This window comes from Psammomys obesus, unplaced genomic scaffold (assembly GCF_907164565.1).
Source record: "Psammomys obesus unplaced genomic scaffold, mPsaObe1.curated_primary_1811, whole genome shotgun sequence".
NCBI classification, from domain to species: domain Eukaryota; kingdom Metazoa; phylum Chordata; class Mammalia; order Rodentia; family Muridae; genus Psammomys; species Psammomys obesus.
The window spans coordinates 675,855-695,814 of NW_026592481.1; the positions used below are offsets into that span (position 1 = coordinate 675,855).

Below are 19,960 nucleotides of genomic sequence, written 5' to 3' on the forward strand. Positions count from 1 at the left end.
CAGGAAGAACCTTAAGTAACACGGGTAGGAATCTCTGTGCCTGTTTACCTGCTTGATGTCTTAGGGTTGAACAGAACTGCTATCAGAATAGCCAAAAAGATATATGTGCTATGGAGGGCTGCATTTGATTCCATGTGCATATAAAATTCAGTGTCAAGCCATTTCCTGAGTTCTTTAACAAATAAGGGATACAAATTGTATTAGGTACGGGATTGAATACATGCTAGTTTGTAGTATCATAGTCCACGCCAGACAGTCAAACAACCTTGTCTGTTTCTCTCATGATCTGCCTTTTCTACAAATCTCAGAGATAAAGTAAATGGGACATCTCATTCACCAATAGCACATAATGAGAGAGAAAATAAAGGTCTGAAATGGATACAGAAATTGTGGTACATTTACACAATGGAATACTACTCAGCAAATAAAAACAAGGAAATCATAAAATTTTCATGCAAATGGTGGGAACTAGAAAATATCATCCTGAGTGAGGTATCCCAGAAGCAGTAAGACACAAATGGTATATACTCACTTATAAGTGGATATTAGACATATAATATAGGATAAACATACCAAAATCTATACACCTAAAGAAGCTAAGCAAGAATGAGGACCCTGGGTAAAATGATCAATCCTCATTCAGAAAGACAAAGAGGATGGATATAGGAAGATGAAGAAAATATGGAAGAGGACAGGAGCCGACCACAGAGGGCCTCCCAAATATCAAAGCACAGGCTAAGACTCATAGACAAGGAATCTTCTGAAAAAAGGGGGAGATAGAAAGACATGTAGGGAACAGGAGCTCCACAAAAAGAGCCATATATATATATATATATATATATATATATATATATATATATATATATATATATATATATATATATGTGTGTGTGTGTGTGTGTGTGTGTGTGTAGGTACAGGGGTCTCTTCTGAGATTTATACTCCAAACAAGGACCATTCATGGAGATAACCTAGAACCCCTCCACAGATGTAGCCCATGGCAGCTCAGTCTCCAAGTGGGTTCCCTAGTAATGGAAACAGGGACTGTCTCTGACATGAACTCAGTGGCTGGCTCTTTGACCCCCAGGGGGGTACAGCCTTATCAGGCCACAGAGGAAAACAATGCAGCCACTCCTGATGAGACCAGATACACTAGGATCAGATGGAAGGGGAAGGAGGACCTCCCCTATCAGTGGACTGGGGGAGGGGCATGGGAGGAGAGAAGAAGGAGGGAGGGTGGAATTGGGAGGGGACAGGGAAGGAGCTACTGTTGGGATACAAAGTGAATAAACTGTAATTAATAAAAACAAATAAATTTTTAAAAATGTTTCCATTTTATTCTAAAAAAATTAAAATTTATTGATTTATTCACTTTTCATCCTGATCGCAGCCCTTCCTTCTCCAAGTTGCTCCCTCACAATTCCTTGTCCCATTCTCCTCTCCCCTTCTCTTTACAGAGGGGGATGTCCCTCATGGGTACCAACCCACCCAGGCACATTAAGTTGCTGCAGGACTAGGTGCATCCTCTCCCACTGAGACAAGACAAGGTGGCCCAGTTAAGGGAATGGGATCCAAAGGCAGGACTCAGAGTCAAAGAGGGCCCCTGTTCCAGTTGCTGGAGGGACTCAAATAATGACCAAGCTACACATCTGCTACATAATGTGCAGGAGGCCTAGGATCTGTCCATGTATGCTCTTTCGTTGGTGATTCAGTCTGTGTGAGCCCCCATGGACCTAGGTTAGTTGACTCTGTAGGTCTTCTTATAGAGTCCTTGACCCCTTCAGCTCCTTCAATTGTTTCCCCAGCTTTTACATATGACTCCTTGTTATTGCTTTAATGTTTGGCTCTCTGTCTCTGCATCTGTTTCCATCAGCTTCTGGGTGAATATTTATTTTTATGTTATGTGTATTGGTGTTTTGTCTGAATGTATATTTGTGTGAGGGTATTGAATCCTTAGAAACTGGAATTCTAAACAGTTGTGAGCTGCCATGTGGGTGCTGGAAATTGAACCTGGGACTTCTGGAAGAGCAGCCAGTGCTCTTAACTGATGAGCCATCTCTCCAGCCTCCCTTTCAATTTTAGTAGGAATTTGTAAGCTATTCATTCAATTAGAGTAGGTTTCTCAACCCCTATATGACTGATATTTTATGCTCGATGATTCTTTGGTTTTCTGGTAGCAAGTTCTATCTTGGGCACTCTAAAATGTTTAGTAGCATTCTTGGTTGCTGTTTTAGTTGTCAATAGCACTTATCCTCCAAGTTGTGCCAATATAAAACTTTTCGTATCAGCTAAGTGTGGTAGTGCACACTTATAATTCTAACACTCTGGAGTGAGAGACAGGAGGATCATTGTTTTATGCCAGAAAGATATGCACAGCAAGTTCCAAGCTCACTAGGGTTATATAGCAAGATGCAAAAAGTGACATTTGCCAAATAGCCCCCAAAAGGCAAAACTGTCTTCGATTCAGTACTGTTACTTTGAAGTGAAACATTGAGATTTTTCTGTGTTGAAATCCCTTACTTGGGTACATGGATGGAACAGAGCTTTTTAGCCCATAATTTATGACAAGCAGATACACTATAGCATAGAGTATAGCATCCTGGCAGCACCCATTAAAATGCTTGGAGAAAGTGTTATTTTCAGTGTTTTGTACTGAACAAATGTCTAGCTACTGCATGCTGAGTTATTGTTTCACCACTGAACTATATCCTCAGTCCTGAAAAGAGCTTTGACTGAGAAATATTGAAGCTATGTGTTATAATTAAATCTATATCTTCTTAACAATTCTACAAGGGGTGAGTACCTTGTTCTGGATCCACAACATGCATAGCAATGACCAAGGAGGACACTGTAGACCACATAGAACTTAGGGAAAATGTTTAGCACAAAGTTGGATATTTGGTCCCAATGTCTAGGAAGCATGACTTGGTTTGGGAAATATTGGTAGGTAGATCTTTCTGAAGCTGAGGGGGGTATATAAGGTAGGAAGAGACAGAAACTTAAGGCAGAGTCCCAAGAAAACTAACACGTAAGAGGTGAGCCAGGGAAGAAGAAGGAAGGTTCATAAAGATTGAGATAACCATTATGGAACATTTATAGAATTTTACTTTAGAGAAAATGACCTGGTATATTATCTAATCCTTGCCTATCATTTTATGCACAAAGAAACAAAGGTAAAGGAAGTTTATTTTGTTAATGTTGCTAGCCACAAGAGAGCATATTTCACCATATCAATCATCCATCTCTTTTGTAGTTGTTTCTTCAAGGTTGAAGGAAAGTGGTAGGCATAACAAGACTCATGAGGTTTCCCCCTGGGATTCTATAAGCAGTTGATAATCTGAAAGAGAAGAGCATGTTTAGTGGAGCTGCCTGTAAGTAACCCAGCTTTTGTGAGTCATCAGTCAATCTAAGGTGGGCCTTCTGGTAATGTAGCTGACCGAGTCACTCATATTCTTGTCAGTAACTCTGATAAACTCACTGGTTCATCATACTGGAATTGGAATGGTTTCTTTGTTTTGTCATTGTCCTCTTCATCTGAGAATGAACAGAAATAGACTCCTCAGGAAAAGTCATGCCATATCTTCTGTCTGCCCATTGTCCTCCAAATAAAATGTTAGGTACTTATTATAGATCAAGCACTGTACTAAGCACTGAGATTATCAATGGTAGACAAGAACAAAGAATTTAGAGCCTAGTGGTAACAATGGACAAGGAAATAAATAATTGTACTCTGGTACAAGAACTGTATCAAAGGGGAGAATTTTCAGGAGCTAGGGGAATATATAGGAAATAGTTCCTAAATATGGATGAGTGATGTGTTTTCTGGAGGAAACAAGGCTCAATATGAAATCTGTTGATTGACACAACATAGTTAGCCTGGTGAAGTGGGAAGGAGGCTGTAGGAAGAAAGGTGTTGCAGGAAGAGAAAATAGCCTATGTCAAGGATGCAGCTACCAAGATCGAGCCTAGGCAGAAGCATGTATTTATGGTGGGAGAGAATGAAGGTAGGCTAGGACGAATGGTGATGGAGAAGGGACAGAAGGATAAGCAGGAGTCAGAAAGAAAATGTCCATTGAAAACATTTTGTTGATCCTGAAAGCTCTAGAGAGTTCTAGAAAGGTTTTAAACATTGAAAACCACCAAGGACTTTGCAGTAAAAGTGTATAATTTCAATCAGCTCCAGTCATCTCTGCAATGGTTAGTTATGAAGTGAAACAAGAAAAGATAGAAATTTGTTTAAATGTGTTATATTTTGAATATCTACTTAGAAACTAGTGCAGAGACTCTATTACAGGTGGCCAAGCCTCTCTTCTCTGTATAAATAAAAATCAATTAGTTTGGATTAGAAATAATACTTCCTGGGTTAATGAGTAGAAGAAACTTACTAGAAGATGGAATTCACAGGCTTTTTGCACATTTTCCCTTTCCTTCCTTCCTTCCTTCCTTCCTTCCTTCCTTCCTTCCTTCCTTCCTTCCTTTCTTCCTTTCTTCCTTCCTTTCATTTTTTTCCTTAAGGAAAGAAATTTTATTTGGGCTTACAATTTTGGGGTGTGCATCCATGGTGGCAGTGGATCAGGAATGTGAGTGATCATATCCTCAACTACAAGGATCAAAAGAGAATTAGCTAGAGGCAAGGTGAGGTATTAGACTCTCAAAGCTCCTCCCCCAATGGTACACTTCCTAGGAGTGGTTTCCACCTCCTAGGTCATCCTGTTTCCAAGGAAACTTTGGATCTTAGAAGAAAGGCGTCAATAACTCAGTGGGAAGACTGTAGAAGAATTATATTTGTTGTAAACCAACTGAGGATCAGAGCTACATTTCCTCTTGCCATGGGCAAAGAATAATGAAAATGTAAATAACTGTAGCTACAAACAGCTTTTCTGTGTAGAAATTAAAAATTTCCAGGCAAGCTCCTTTTCATATTTTCCACTAGCTTGGCTTGCTTTCTCCACATTTCTCTACATTTGTAATAAGAGAAAATTTTTCAGTGTCTCTAATAAGGTTGTCTGAATTTTTACAAAGATAACTATAACATCAGTGGAAAAACAAACTTTTACTCACAGTTCATTTATTCTCACAAGCAGTTGAGTCTGAGCCATTTACAGCAGTGGGACTTCAGGCAACTGGCTACCAGAAGCCAAACATGCAGGGCTCAACTAAGACAGATGCTGGACCACTAACCACTGCAAGTATGAACAGCATCTTCTTCTAGCTGCAGACAGTTCTGTGAACCTCTCTTAAGTTCTGTGTGTTGATAGATCCTTGGTTAAATAAACTATGCTACATTTGATTGACCTAAATTCTTTTATTTGTAATTTATTTTCCCCATATTTTGTTTTTATTGAAAACAGATTCTTTTCAGCTGGGCAAGCCCAGCACTCCTGAGGCAGAGACAAGCAGATCTCTGTGAGTTCAAGACCGGCCTGGTCTACAAAGTGAGTCTAGGACACCTGAGGCTACACAGAGAAACGTATCTCGAAAATCAAATAACACCAAACCAAACAAACCAAACAAAACCCACCAAACAAGAGAAAATAGATTCTTTTTTTATATACACTATATCCTGATTATAGTTTCTCTTCCTGCTATTCCTCTGAGCTCCTCCCAACCTCCTCTCCTCTTCAGATCTGCTTCCATTCTGTCTCTCATTACATTTCAATGAGCTCCAGCCATTTTCTGCAATGATTAGATATGATGTAAAACAAAACAGATAGAAATTTGTTTAAATGTGTTATATTTAAAACACCCAATTAGAAACCAGCACAGGGTCTCTGGTACAGGTGGCCAAACCTCTCTTCTCTGTATAAATCAAAGTCAATTAGTTTGGATTGGAAATAATGTTGCCTGGGGTTAATAAGTATAAAAAAAGTTACCAGAAGATGCAATTCACATGCTGCTTGCACATTTTTAAAGCCCTCCAGAAAAAAAAAAAAGTGTTTCTCAAGCTTTATTGTTTTCACATGCTTGACTTCAGGTACAATGGGGAACTCAAGAAATCTGAGGTATATTAATTTCTCCCATATCATCATTTTGATGATTAATTGTCACTCACGAAGTGCTCCAAAGTGCTAATGGCTTACACTTGGCTATCAAAATCTTGTGAAAAAAAAATCAAGATTTCTTTCCCACTATAAAAGGTACTTTCCCCATCACAAATGCAGGTTAGTAGTGCAGCTCTGTTGGAAGATTGCAACCATAGACACACCTGGGCACAGTGTCTCATGGCTGGCATCTCTGGAAGCTGAAGCAGTGTGAGCATTGAGTTTGAAGATAGCCTGGGCTATATAGCATGTTCCAGGACAGCCTGGGCTAGGCAGTGAGACACTTTCAAAAACAGAAAAAAAAAATTTAGAGTTGGAGAGATGGTTCAGTGGTTAAGATCACTTTCTGCTCCTGCAGAGGACCCAGGTTCAGTTCCCCTGCCACCACATGGCCTGGCACACTAACTGTAATTCCAGTTCCAGAGGATCTGATGGCCTTTTCTGACAGCTGCAGGTACTGGGAACGCAGTTGGTGCACACACATACCTTCAGACAAAATGCTCATACAGAAGATAAAAATAAATAAATATAAAAAATCTACTTCTATTTACATTTATTTAAAAATGCAGACAAGGAGCTGGCGATATGGCTCAGTAGATAACAATGTCTGAAGACCAGAGGTTTGCATCCCTAGAGCCTAAGTAGAAAGACAGGTGGGAATGGTGGCTGCCTGGAATCCTAGCCCCTGGAAGGGAGAGAGAGCATTCCCAGGGCAAGCCCACTCGCCAGACTAGCTAGATTTGGCAAATTCTAGCTTAGCAAGTTCAGCAAGAAACTCTGCCTCAATAGATGCACCCACACTCATACCCAGCCATGTGCCCCCGCAGTCCACGTACTATGTACACACACATGCAAAGCTTACAAATGACAGTTGTTTAAGAATCAACTCATGATTGATAACTGCATAATAGACCCTGGTATTCAGACAGTCACACAAATCAAAGCACAACAGTTTGGCCTGTGGCTGCTCCATGAATAATAGCAACATGTCCTCTGCACGTGTCCTAAAGGAGACCCGATGTTCTGAGTGAGTACACTAGGAAAAGCCATCAGAGAACATAAAAACCATGAGAGGAATGTGAGTCAATAAACTAGCAACATGCCTTGTAATTAGTAAGTGTGAGGTCCGTGTATTCACCAAGTTTGGAGAGTACACTTCAAAGGGCCAGTCATAACTAGGATTTTACTGGTTTAATCATTATATTGTACATCTGGCCATGGAAATGGGAAAAAATTCTTTTAAAGAGGGAATAGCATTAGCAGATTGGATTGCTAATAATTAACTTGCTGATTTATGTAGATGTCAGAGTAAACTGATTTATTACACCAAGAATCCAGTTTTGTGTTCTGTGTTGCCAGTTTTGAAAATGTACATGTGCAGCTATTTAAAATTACAGAAAGAGAAAAGTAATTATTCAGCTATTTATATTTAAGTGGAAACAATATGGTCTGGGGGAAGGAAGGAATATAGGACAAGCAGGCATTACACGCTTGATGATAGCGCAGTGCATAGTTTGGAAAAAGGAAATTCAGAGTTCTCAGAAACAAACAAATAAACAAATAACTGCCCCCCCAAAACCTTCAACTTACTTCTCCCTGGTATCAAATGGTATTCCAAGTTAGTATTATCAAATGACTTGAATGTTTTTCCTAGCATCCTCTCTTCCTTACCCTTTGCTTTAAATGCACGCCCATTCTAATTCAATAATTTTTTTACTGAATACCAAATGCCTATGTGTATTGCAGGTCTCTCTCTCTCTCTCTCTCTCTCTCTCTCTCTCTCTCTCTGTGTGTGTGTGTGTGTGTGTGTGTGTGTGTGTGCATGCGTGTGTGCACACGCATGCATACTTATCTGTGCAGGTACCTGTTGAAGCCAGAGTTTGACTCCTCACTTGTTTTTCTGCGTTATTGTTTTTGAGACATGGTCTCTCGCTGAACTTGTGTTCCCTGTTTTGGCTAAACTGCTTGGAAAATGAGCCTCAGCGAGCCACCTACTTTCTCCACCCTGCTCCCAGCACTAGGGTTGTAGGCATGTGCCACTATGCCCAGCTTTTTTTTTTTATTAATTCTATTTACATCGCTGTCATAGGCCCCTCCCTCCTCTCTTCCAAGTCCCACCCACCCTTCTACATCTTCCCGCCTCCTATTTCCCCAGAATAGGAGAGCACCCTCTCTACAGACACCCCAAAGTATCTATTCACATGAGGACTGAGTTCATCTTCCTTCCCTGTGGCCTGGTAGAGCAGTCCTATTAGTGAGAAGTGATCAAAAGAGGGTAACATAGTCCATGTCACAGATATACTCCACTCTCCTGACTATTAGGCCCACATGAAGCCTAAGTTGCCCATTGGGTATTTATAAGTAGAGGACCTAGGTCCAGACCATGCATTGTTCTTGGTTGGTGTGTCAGACTCCACAGGCCCCTCTGGGCCTTGGTTGATTGGCTTTGATGGTCCTTGTTTTCACTTTTCCACCACAACCTCGGTCTATTTTATTTCCTCCTCCGATTGAGATTTACACATTTTCTCTAACAAGGAGCACCCAGAAGGGGAAATATGCCCAGCTTTTTGTATGTGGGTGCCAGGGGTCTGAACTCAGGTTCTCATGGGTTCTGAGCTAAGGCCCTCATGGGCTCTGAGCTTAGGCCCTCATGGGCTCTGGACTCAGGCCCTGATACTTGTATAAAAAGCATTTTACCCAGAAAATTGCCACTTCTGTGGACATTTAAAATGTCCAAATATCTGTGACTTCATATGTTCCTACCTTAGGAAACCTGGGTGGGCATGCTGCCCCTTCCCATCCCTCTCCTTCTCCTTAGTTTTACTTCTCTGTTTCTCTCTATTCCTAAACATTGTTTAGCAGATATAAGATCCAAGAGACCCAGGGAATCTAGTCTTAAGGCAGGGGAACATCAACATATGTGATCAAGTCTTGGTGGAGAACATGCCCCAAGCAGAGAAAGTTTTGAGCTAAATGTTCACTTGCCCAGAATTTCTTTAATGCATTATACGGCTTGCTGTCTACATTGATCAAATTATTCAGAAAATTGCTGGCTCCACAGCTGAAGGCAATTTAGAAACAGGATTCTTTATTTTCTACAAAAATAGAAGTTGCCAGGATCTTTAGTATGCTTGCTGATCAGTTTCCAGGAAACTTCAGAAAACTCTCCAAGACAAACTGAGAAGTTAAATTGCTTTTGCTGCTGTTTAAATATTTAAATATTGTCTTATAAATAAATAATTTTTTTCTTCTAAATAAGGATAACCAGGGCAAACAATGGAGTATTTTTCCCATATTTATTTCTTTTTAATGATGTGTCTGCGTGTGTCTCCTTGAATATATACACATGAATGTACTATGTGTAGAGGACAGAAGAAGGTGTTGGATTCCCTGTAGCTGGAGTGACAGGCAACTGTGAACTTTACAGTGTGGGTGCTAGGGTCCAAACTGGGGTTCTCGGTAAAAGCAGTACATGTAATTAACTTCTGGGCCATCTCTCTAGCCCGCATGAGAGTATTTTTGTTACTTTTTTTTTTTTTTTAAATCATTTACCCAGTATGGTAAGGTCATTCATTGTATTTAACTGGTTAAATTAATTTTGAGTTCTCACCCATCTTTATGTTTACATGTGTGGCTATGTTTGTGTGTGCACATGGAGGCTAGAGGATAATCTTAGGTGTCATTACTCAGGATCTATCTATCTTTATTTGTATGATACAGGGTATGCCATTGGCCTGGAGTTTTCCAATTACTAGCTAGCTGGCTGGTAAAGCCCAGGACTCCACCTGTCTCTGCCTTCCTTGCACTAGGATTACAAGCATGCAATACTAAGTCTAGCTTTTAAAAAATAGGAGTTCTGGAGATTAAACAGGTCTTCTTGCGTTTAACCACTTTACCCAGTCAGGCATATCCCTAGTCCTGAATTCTCACTCATCCCTAAGAGACAGAGTGAAATTTCAGATTGCCCCAAAACATTCCACTCTCCAGATACATAGAAGTTTATGAGCAAGAGACCACCATGCTGGTCCTGGGGATCGAACTCAGGTTGTTAGGCTTGGCACCAAGTACCCTTACTCATTGAGCCATCTCGTTGGTTCTAAAGTCACATTTTAAAGTCAGGTACACACAGATGGCATTGAAAAACACTAGAAATGGAACAGTTACCCAGGCAGTGTGTGGGTCAGGAAATCCAGAACTTTGCTTCGCTTATCAGGCAGGCTGGAAAAGAAGGCTGATGAGTAAGCAGTGTGGGAGAAGACAAATTAGAATGTTTGGGGAGGAGGTTATCAATTGTGCCTGCAAAGTCTTTGATACTCCTCAGTGTCAGAAAAGATGATCTTGCTTTCCCTGCTGTCATGGCTGGCTTCTAATAAACAGTGTACCATTGGAGTGATGGAGGGTAACTTCCCAGATGAGGACTCCCAAGACACTGTGGCTCTTTCCTAGTCCCTTCCATTGTATCAGAAACTCTGGGGGAGTCAGCTGACACACTGTGAGGACAGTCAAGCTACTGTAATGGAGGAGTGTCCACATGGAAAGGATATGAGGCCTCCTGGTGACAACCGTGAAAGTGTGCCATCTTGGAAGCAGATCCTCTAGCCAATGTCAAGCATACAGCTGACAGTGGCACTGGCCAAAATTTGACTATAAACTTGTTACAAGCCTGCCTTTTGGATGTGAACCTGAAATTTTTCCCTATAAAATAAAGTTCATAAAAAACAAGCCCCAATACCCAGACAGCTAAGCTGCTTAGATTTCCTCATTTACAGACACTATGTGAGAGGGGAAAAAAAAGTTGTTTTAATAAGAAGTTTTGAGCATTCTGTAGTTCAGTAATAGATAGTAAGGAGATACAGCCAGGAACTAAGCAAAATGAATACTGAAGAGCAAGCTGATAATATTTGCAAAGGTATTTTCTGATTTTGGTGTATTGAGTTCTAGTCACACACTTATCAAGCCCATGATGCCAGGGATTTATGAGTACGCTGATGTTGCATACATTAGGAAAGGGGAAAAATGTTTCAGATTAGTTGGGCAAGGTGGTGGAGCATGCCTGCAATCCCAGTACTCAGGGAAGAGATAGGTGGATTTCTCTGAGTTGGATGCCAGCCTGGTCTATCAAGCAAGTGCAGGACAAGGCCACACAGAGAAACACTGTCTTGAAAAAAAAAAGCTTCAGATTAAACTATGGCTCGTTACTGTAATGATAATCTGAAGTAGTTTTGCCATGATTTTGTGCATGAATTAGTCATGACTGGATTAGATTTAATGATAGCAGAGCCTGCAATGACCTGCTTTATTTTCTGTTACTCTTGGAATGAAGTCTAAGTCCTTTATCTTGGTGTCCCAGCTTCTTTGCAGCATGGCTTCAGCCTCCCTTTGATTCTTGGCAGGTACTGTGGGTTTGTAATGACCAGTCTACATTCTGTACCTGGTGTTGTTTTCTATATTGTTTTTTTTTTTAAAAAAAAAAAAAACAAGTACATATCTATCCATTTATTCTCTTATTCCTATGCAAAACAACTATCAATTAAGCACCAGCTGCCTTGCTTTCTACTACATTTTATAGTTGATGGACTCACATTTATCCCTAAGAACAGTTCAAATGCCATTGCCTGTCTTCAGTTTTCCCTGGCTCTTTTAGAGTTAATTTCTCTCTCATCTATTTTCTGTGGAATGTTTTTTCCTTCTTTCCTTTCTTCTTTTTAAAATTTATTTATTCATTTTACATCCTGACCACACCACCTCCTTCCTATCTTCCTGGTTGCACCCTCTCACCCTCTTCCCTCTTGCTCCCTCCCCTTCTTTTCAGAAGAAGGGAGCCTCCCTCCTGTACCATCTGGCACATCAAGTCATATCAGGACTAAGCGCAACATTTTCTGCTGAGGCCAGACAAAGCAACCCAGGTAGAGGAAAGTGATCCAAAATCAGGTAACAGAGTTCATGTCGGAGACAGGACCTGTTGGCCCCTGCTAGGGGACCAACATGAAGACCAAGCTGCCACAAGGTCTTTTGAATACCAGGCTGGCCTTAAACTTGCTTTTGAGGATGACCTTGAACTTCTGATTATCTTGTCTTTCACCTCCTGAGTGCTAGGATTATAGGTTTGCAATATTACGTCCTGTTCATATGGTGCTGGAACTCGAACCCAGGGTTTTGTGCATGTTAGGCAAGTACTTTACCAACTGAGCTACATCCTCAACCCTAGAAATTTATTTTTAATGTCTTCTTTTATTTTTGAGATTAAAATATAATTATATCATTTCTTCCTCTCTAACCCCGCCCCCTTCTCAATCCTCCCATATACCTACTACTTGCTCTCTTTCAAATTACAGTCTCTCTTTTCATTAATTGTTTTAAAGCATATATGTATACACATATATTCATAAATATAGTTTCGTATACTATATATTCACAGTATAAGTAAATGGTGTAATATGTACATATTTGTTCCTCTGAAATCATCAATTTATTGTTTATGCACAAGTAAACATTATTTGTCTTTTCATACCTTTTCCATGGTCTTTTTTTCTTTTTAAGACTTCTTTGGTCTTTTCAGATGACAAAGAAAGACTTTTTTTTTTCTGGCCCAACCAAGTGCTTTAGTCAGGGCAGTAGATAGATATGTATCTGTGGCATTCAGGAGAATGTTTGAGCATGCCAGTGTTCAGTTAATATTGCTGAAGTGCACGGAATTAATTTTAACTCCTTCTAGAATTTGTCTTCAGAGTTAAAATCTGGAGATTTAAAAATAGTTACTCTCTCTCTGTGTGGTATATATATGTGTGTATACATGTTTTACATGTGTGGAGGCCAGAAGTCGATGGCAGATGTCTTCTTCAATTACACTCCACCCTATTACAATTTTACAAGAGACAGAGTCTCTCACTAAACTTGAAACTCACTGATTCAGCTAGGTTGGCAGGCCAGCAAGTCTCATAGGTCTTTCCATCTCAGATATGGGATTACAAAAAGAGCTGGGTACACAGCTTTATATATCTATGCTAGGGAGGGAACTCAGGCCCTAATATTTGCACAGTAAGCACTTTACCCACCAAGCCATGTCCCTAGCCCTTAAACATTTTTGAAACCGATGTGCTGGGATCTGTTAAATTATCTGGCAGAACTAATCAATACTACTCATCCCTTTGGACAAGATTCTGTACATGGGAGAAAGAAAGATTTAACTCTTTATGGGATACACCATGAACTTGAGAGCCATCACTTGTTTACTGTGAGATTCTGAGCAAGTTGATCACAGATCTTTTTAAAACTTTTGTTACCATAAACCCCACATCACCTTAGAATACATTTCTGCTCTGTTTCCACAGTCTCCAGGAAGGTTTGCCTTCTAGAAGTTGTTATCAGGGGAACGTGATTCTAAGGGCTTTCCTCTCTCACCAGCCCAGGGACAAATGGGTACATCACAGTACACAGACAGCTTCATATACTGTTCTTGAATTTTGAACTTATTGTTATTGCATATATGTCTGATGTGGGTTATGTGTGTATAGGCACCTGTATTATGGTGTGGGTGTAGAAGTCAGAGGACAACTCTGTGGAACCATTTCTCTCCTTCCACATTTCTTGTGGGCTCTGGGGATTGAACTCAGGTCCATAGGCTTGCACATCAAGTGTCTTTACTCACTGAGCCATCTTAGTGCTCTCCAGCTTCATTTCTTGACACTCAAGAACATTTTCTGTTGGCAGGAGCCGGTTTTTTTTTTTCTCCCTGTGGATATGGGAAGCAGAAGATATAGGAACCTTTTACCCAACTCCCTCATTCATTTGAATGGAGTATAACCTTTGCTCACTTGCCTTTGGAAGTACTGCTCTGAGGCTCATATCCAACTTCCCCTACACAGGATTAATTGATAATGGTCACTTATTTTTGTCACTGTCCTTCCTCTTTTTATTGTATCCCTTTCTACTGTACTTTTCCTCTTTCCCTCCTGGAGCTTCCAAGGGGTAGCTCCCAATTTTTCTGCACTGAGATTGCTTCTAAGAGAAGAGGGTGATAATATTGGGATGATGAACCAAACAATGGTCCTACACAAGTCTGTAGATCAGGATGCAGGGTGATCAAAGCATTTTGAGATTTTCCTGGATAATCCATGTGGGCTTCCTGTAATAACAAGGTTTTTTATTTTTATTTTTATAATGGGAAGAAGACAAAGAAGAGAGAAGGCAAGGGGGGAGAGATGGTAATTATTTCCATAAGCTGAAAATAACCTCTGTAAGCTCAAAGAACAAGGATCAGATTCTCCTTAAGGAGCTACTAAACCACTGATCAATACCCTAATTTTAGCTCCATTGACTCATTGTGGACTTCTGACTTCCAGAACTATAAGATGGTATGTTTAAAACACTGAAGTTTGTGGGTTAGTTCTTTTGGTGACACTTCCCTACTAGGGCTCCAAGAAGTTTCAACTCTTCATGTAGCTGTGCTTAGCAGGAAGCAGCCCCATTGGTGTGAACCCAGATATCCCTTCCTCTCTCACACATTACTTTTTACTTGAATTAAATAGAGAAAAGATATATAACAGAAATATACTCCAAGTAGACATTCACTTCAAGTTTACTTCCAAGAATAGGAAAGTTAGTAATATATTTCTCTTATATCCTCAAAGCACAAAGGCCCCGGTGTCAGGACTGGAGTGTTGAAACTAGAGTTCTAAGCAGATCATTTAGACCAGCATTGCCTACTGGAAATATGATAGCTACATGGAGCACGTCTGATTTTTTGGTAGTTTGAAAAAAGGAGAAATAAATGAGTGAAACTAACTTCAATAGCATATTTTATCCAGTGCACTGTATCTACACTGTTACCATCTCAACATGTAATCAAGAAAAATGAATTACTGAGCGACTTTCTGTTCTTTTTTCCTCCATATTAAACCCTGAGATTCCAATGAATATTTTTCATTTATACCACTTCTCACCTTGGAAGGGCCATATTTCAGGCACACGGTCACCACTATATTGGCTGTTGATGATACAGTGGGTCCAGGGAATATAAATAGGTGCAATACTCAAAGGGTATTAAAAAAAAGTGCAAGGAAAACCAAATTCTGATGAGTATAAGAAGGTTACTACACAGCTAATAAATTACTTATTAGATCAGTGGTCATTGTCACCTATATACTAAGCACCATTTAAGAGGTATATAGTTTTCTGGGTCACAAAATCATGATAGTGTTCTAAGAAAAAGAATCGGTACTTCTTTATCTTATTATTTTTGAGACAGGTTCTCAAACTCATTACTTAGCTAAGAATGACTATGAATGCTTGATATTCTTGCATTTACTGCCTCTCCCAGTGCTGGAACTACAGCCATGCATCAAAACACCTGGTTTATTCTAGTTTATTCGAACACCTGGTTCGAACCCAGGACCTCATGCATGCTAAGCAGGCACTCTCCCAACTGACCTGCTTACATCCTCACCTCCTTTATTGTGTCCTTTCTTTCCTTTCTTTTCCTCTTTCTTTCTTTCTTTCTTTCTTTCTTTCTTTCTTTCTTTCTTTCTTTCTTTCTTTCTTTCTTTCTTTCTTTTTTGGTTTCACAAGCCAAGATTTCTCTGTGTTACAAGTCCTAGCTGTCCTGGAACTCACTTTGCTGACAAGGCTGGCTTCGAACCCATGGAAATCCACCTGCTTCTGCATCCGGAGTGCTAGGATTAAAGGTGTGCACTACCACCACCACCCAGCCGCCCTTTTATGCTTTTTATTAGAAAAATCTGTATGTACCAGCTATAGGTTTCTTTTCTATAAATTTCAGTGAAACATTTGAAAATAACTAGCCCATAGCCACACTGTTTTTTTTTTTTTTTTTTTAAGTGTGCCTTGCCTTCTCTGTAAATGAGCCTCACCCCTGGCGGTGTCTGGAGCTAATTAAAAATGTACCTGTGGCAGTTACCAAAATGCTGACCACTTGACATTTCCAAGCATATAGAGCAGGTCACCAACACACCAGCCAACAAACCTGACACTACAAAACAGTCACACTTCACATCTTTTAAAGTGCAGTACTGCAGAATCTTCACACAGATTCTTCAGATATATTTATATGTTTCTGGAAGGAACCTTCTTCAGGAGGCTTCTTCTGCTTTTAATTTAATTTCGTGGCACTTTGAAAGTGGATCTTGTGGAGATCGGTTTGCTTGCTGCAAAAGAACTGCTAATCTCATCTCCACGTAACTCTTGGTCTTTCTTAAGTGGACTTTTTAACAAAACATGACTCTCCAGCATTCAAGGGAAATGTGACTGGGGCAAATTGCATCTGCTTACATTTTTATCAAGGGAAGGAAATTGAAACTTGCAACCGTACATTCGAAGAACTTGGTTTGAGGGTGGTTCTGTTTGAACTTCGAAATCCCTTAATACCATGGCAGACCCTGATGAAAGATTTTTTTTCTTTTGTAAGTTAAACAAAGTCAGGCTCTCCTTTAAGGAGCTGGAGCCAAACCAAGGATTTCTCTTCCGCCCGCCCCCTCCTCCTCTCCCTAGAATCAGCACTGAAAAACATCACTCAGCTGAGAAGGAGCCTGTGCCCCAGGAGACTTTGAGAAATACCTGGAGGTTGTTTTTTTGTTTGTTTGTTTGTTTGTTTTTGTTTTTTTTTTTCCATAAGCTGTCCTAACCTAGCTGCAGGTCCGTGGTGGTGTCTAAGCTGTTACTGGCATCTTACATGGGCCAGAGATACTGGTTAACATCCTACAGAACACAGGAGAGTTTGCCACCCCAACAAATGATGAACTTACCCTGTAGGTTCTTAATTCTGCAGCACAGAAACCCTATGTCAAAGTGCAAGGAAGAAGCAAGGCATCAGGTAGAGAAGAGTGAGGGGCAGCCAATTCTAGGGAGTCTTCCTGAAAAGGATGCCCTACTGCAGTATCGAGGATGCTGAGCTACTTTGATTGGGGTTGTTCCTGCTCTGTCACTTACTGGCTTTGTCTCTTTGGGCAAATTACTAGAGCTCATTTTTCACCTCTTCAAAGCAGAGATGGTAATCGCTTGAATACACAGAGGTTAGGGACTTCTGGTGGGTTAATGATTTGAAAGTGCTTGGTTTACAAGACACACTGTACCTGTATGTGTTTACTATGTGCAGGGAAATGTTTCAGAGCCCAGAACAGCCCATGAATAGAATTGCAAAACCACGAATGCGTTCAACTGTCATTTTACCAACGCGCACTTTTTAGCTCATCACCCCCAATCCAAAGGCATCCAGAACTGGAGGCAAGCAATGAGCTGCTGCAGTGCCCAACAGTAAATGCGTAAATGCGCATTCTGCATCTTCCTGTTTTTCTTCATTCTTTCCATAGCAAAACTAACGATTGGTAACCAGTGAGCGTCCTTTAGGGACAGTGGAAGAAACTAAACTCAGGTCGCGCTAGATACCCACAAGTCTGCCTGTACCGGGCTAGGCTGCAGAACACCAAGCCCAAATGCACCCACTGTCTGTGTGTCCAGCTTCCCTCCCCCTCCATGTGCCTGACAAACTCAGCCAGGTGGGACTCAGTATCCACAGACCACCGGAGGCCAAGCCTTGCCCAGTGGATGCAGGGAAGAAAGTCAGTGACCACTCGGGTCCGGGTCCGTATCCTGGTGAAATTCATCCCAAGGCGCACAGACACCTCAACCCCAACACCTAGGTACCCCCTTACATATGCCAGTCAGTGACAAAGGGCTCCAAAAGGAGGGTTCAGCCCCCCCCCCCCCCAGGGAGAACCGTGGTCAATGCAAACACTCACCTGGTTCCTACTCCACTTGCCACCCACAGGAGCAGCAGAGGGAGCACCAAGCCCCAGGGCGGCTGCATATTGGCGCGTGGCGGGAGGGGGGCTCTCGTTTCTTGTCCTGAGCCCCTCAGGACCTGGGACACAGAGGGACCACCGCCTCTTCTCTGCTTCCCTGGTCACCGACTTCTGTTTTTGCGCGCCGACGGCGGCAGGCAGCGCAGAGGGAACAGCCGGGCAGGAGAGCTGGAGAAGTTTTGGAGTTGCTAGTGGTTTGGGAAGCCCGGGTGAAGAGCCGAGTGCACCGCACCAGAGAGGGCGTGGCGGCTGAACACATCTGCCTGGGACCCGCCTCCTGGACGAACTAGGAGGCCTCCGTGCTCTTCTTTCACCCTTAACTCCTCCACGCCCTCCCACCCCCAGCTTCAATTCATTATAGGCTGCTCAGGGGCACCTCCGATGGCCAAGCAGTTTTCGTCTTGGGACAAACTGTGTGCACTGCTGCACTCCAGAGATTGAGAATTGAGAAGTCACAGATGCAAATTCATAAGCACACTGCAATCTTATTTCAATGGAGTTTTGACGGCCATCTAAATTGTTTTTTTTTTTTTTCCACACAAGGCAATCATGGGATGTTAGAGATGCTGTCTTGAACAAACCCTATCATTTGACAAGTGTCTTCTTCTAGTCATCAGCTTCAAATGTGACTCCACATGATACTGTGGTGTAGAACCTGGTGGCAAACCTCACAAAAAATAGTCATCTGGAAGAATGAACCTTAATTGAGAAAATGCCTCCATAATAAGCAATTCTTGGGGGGGGGGATATTTTCTTGATAAATGATTGATGTGGGCGGGTCCAGCCCCCTGTAAGCGGTGCCACCCCTACTCAGGTGGTCCGGGAAGGTATGAGAAAAGTAGCTGAACATCATTAAACAGTGTATCTGGATTACCTCTACCTCCAGGTTCCTGCCTTGAATTCTTCCACTGACTTTCCTTCAGGATGGGTCAGGATGAGTAAGCCAAACAACCCATTTTCTTCCCTAAGTTGCTTTTGGTCATGATGTTTTATCACAATGGAAAGGAAGCTAAGGCAGAAAAGCACAAACAAAGATCCATTATAAGTCCAGAGAATTCCTTCAGGTATCGATGAGTTATTTATTCTGACCTGTGGCAGAAGGAACACTGATTCTTCTTATCCCCACATTCACACCCTTTGACTTCATACAGGTAGAGCCCTTGGTCCCACACCTTGACATTGGGTTTGGTTTAGTGATTTGCTTTGGTTGATGGGGTTTGGGCAGAAGCATAGTGTACCAATTCCAAACCTATTCTAATTCTGACTCACCTCTGCTTCTCTTTGGGATATGAGACGACCAGTTAGTTTTGTGGCCTAAGAAAGATGAGGAATGGAACACTACCAGCTATCTGATCCACTAGAAGATGTTCGGCAAGAAGAAGGGCTGCTGATGTCGCCATGGATCCTTTGAACTAAGGTCCACAGTGCACACAAGCTACAGAGACTTGTTAGAATTGATTCTTTTCTTGTTTTTAAAATGTTTTACTGATGGGGACAAAGCAATGGCTCAGCTGTTAAGAGCAGTTGCTGCTATTACAGAGGATGAGCACAGACCAAAGAAAGAATTCCACCTTCCACCTAAGTCTGCCTACGTGAACCTTTGAGGTTTTTGAGAATGGGTGACTGCCATTGCTGAAAAGTCCACTGTAGCATGGGTGGCAACTCGAAGAAGCTCCATCTCTGAAGCTTGCCGTTCGACTTGCAAAAGGCTGTAAGGAAAAGTGCTTCATCTTCTGAGCAATTGCTCACTGGTTTCGTTTGGTTTGAGGACAGGCTCTCACTATGCAATCCTGGCTGACCTGGAACTGTATAGACCAGCCTGCCCCCAAACTCACAGAGCTCTTTATCTGTCTCTTCTTGGTGCAGTACCACCACCCCAGATTTTGTTTATCGTTTTGTTATTGTTTTTTTTTTTTTTATAGCCTTGGGGAAACTTGTTAATCTTATAACCTTCTGAGCTTCCAAAAGCCTCTAAATTTTGTTTTACCAGTTTCTTTTTTTCTGTGCAGCAGTGAGTGGTTCAAATGAGAGGAAATAGCTATGGGTCAGGTTATGAACTGTATACCCAAAATATTTTAAAGGAAATAGGATATGTATATTATC

General features: G+C 41.3%; 1 protein-coding gene across 1 annotated transcript in view; it reads right to left on the reverse strand.

Moving 5' to 3' along the window:
* Egfl6 (EGF like domain multiple 6) overlaps window positions 1–17,862 on the reverse strand; it is a 67,442-nt gene extending 49,580 nt beyond the window's left edge. Inside the window, exon 1 of the mRNA XM_055613357.1 lies at window positions 17,795–17,862. Within this exon, the coding sequence (XP_055469332.1) occupies window positions 17,795–17,862 (68 nt within the window). The remainder of the gene's footprint in view (window positions 1–17,794) is intronic.
* Window positions 17,863–19,960: the final 2,098 nt, after the last annotated feature.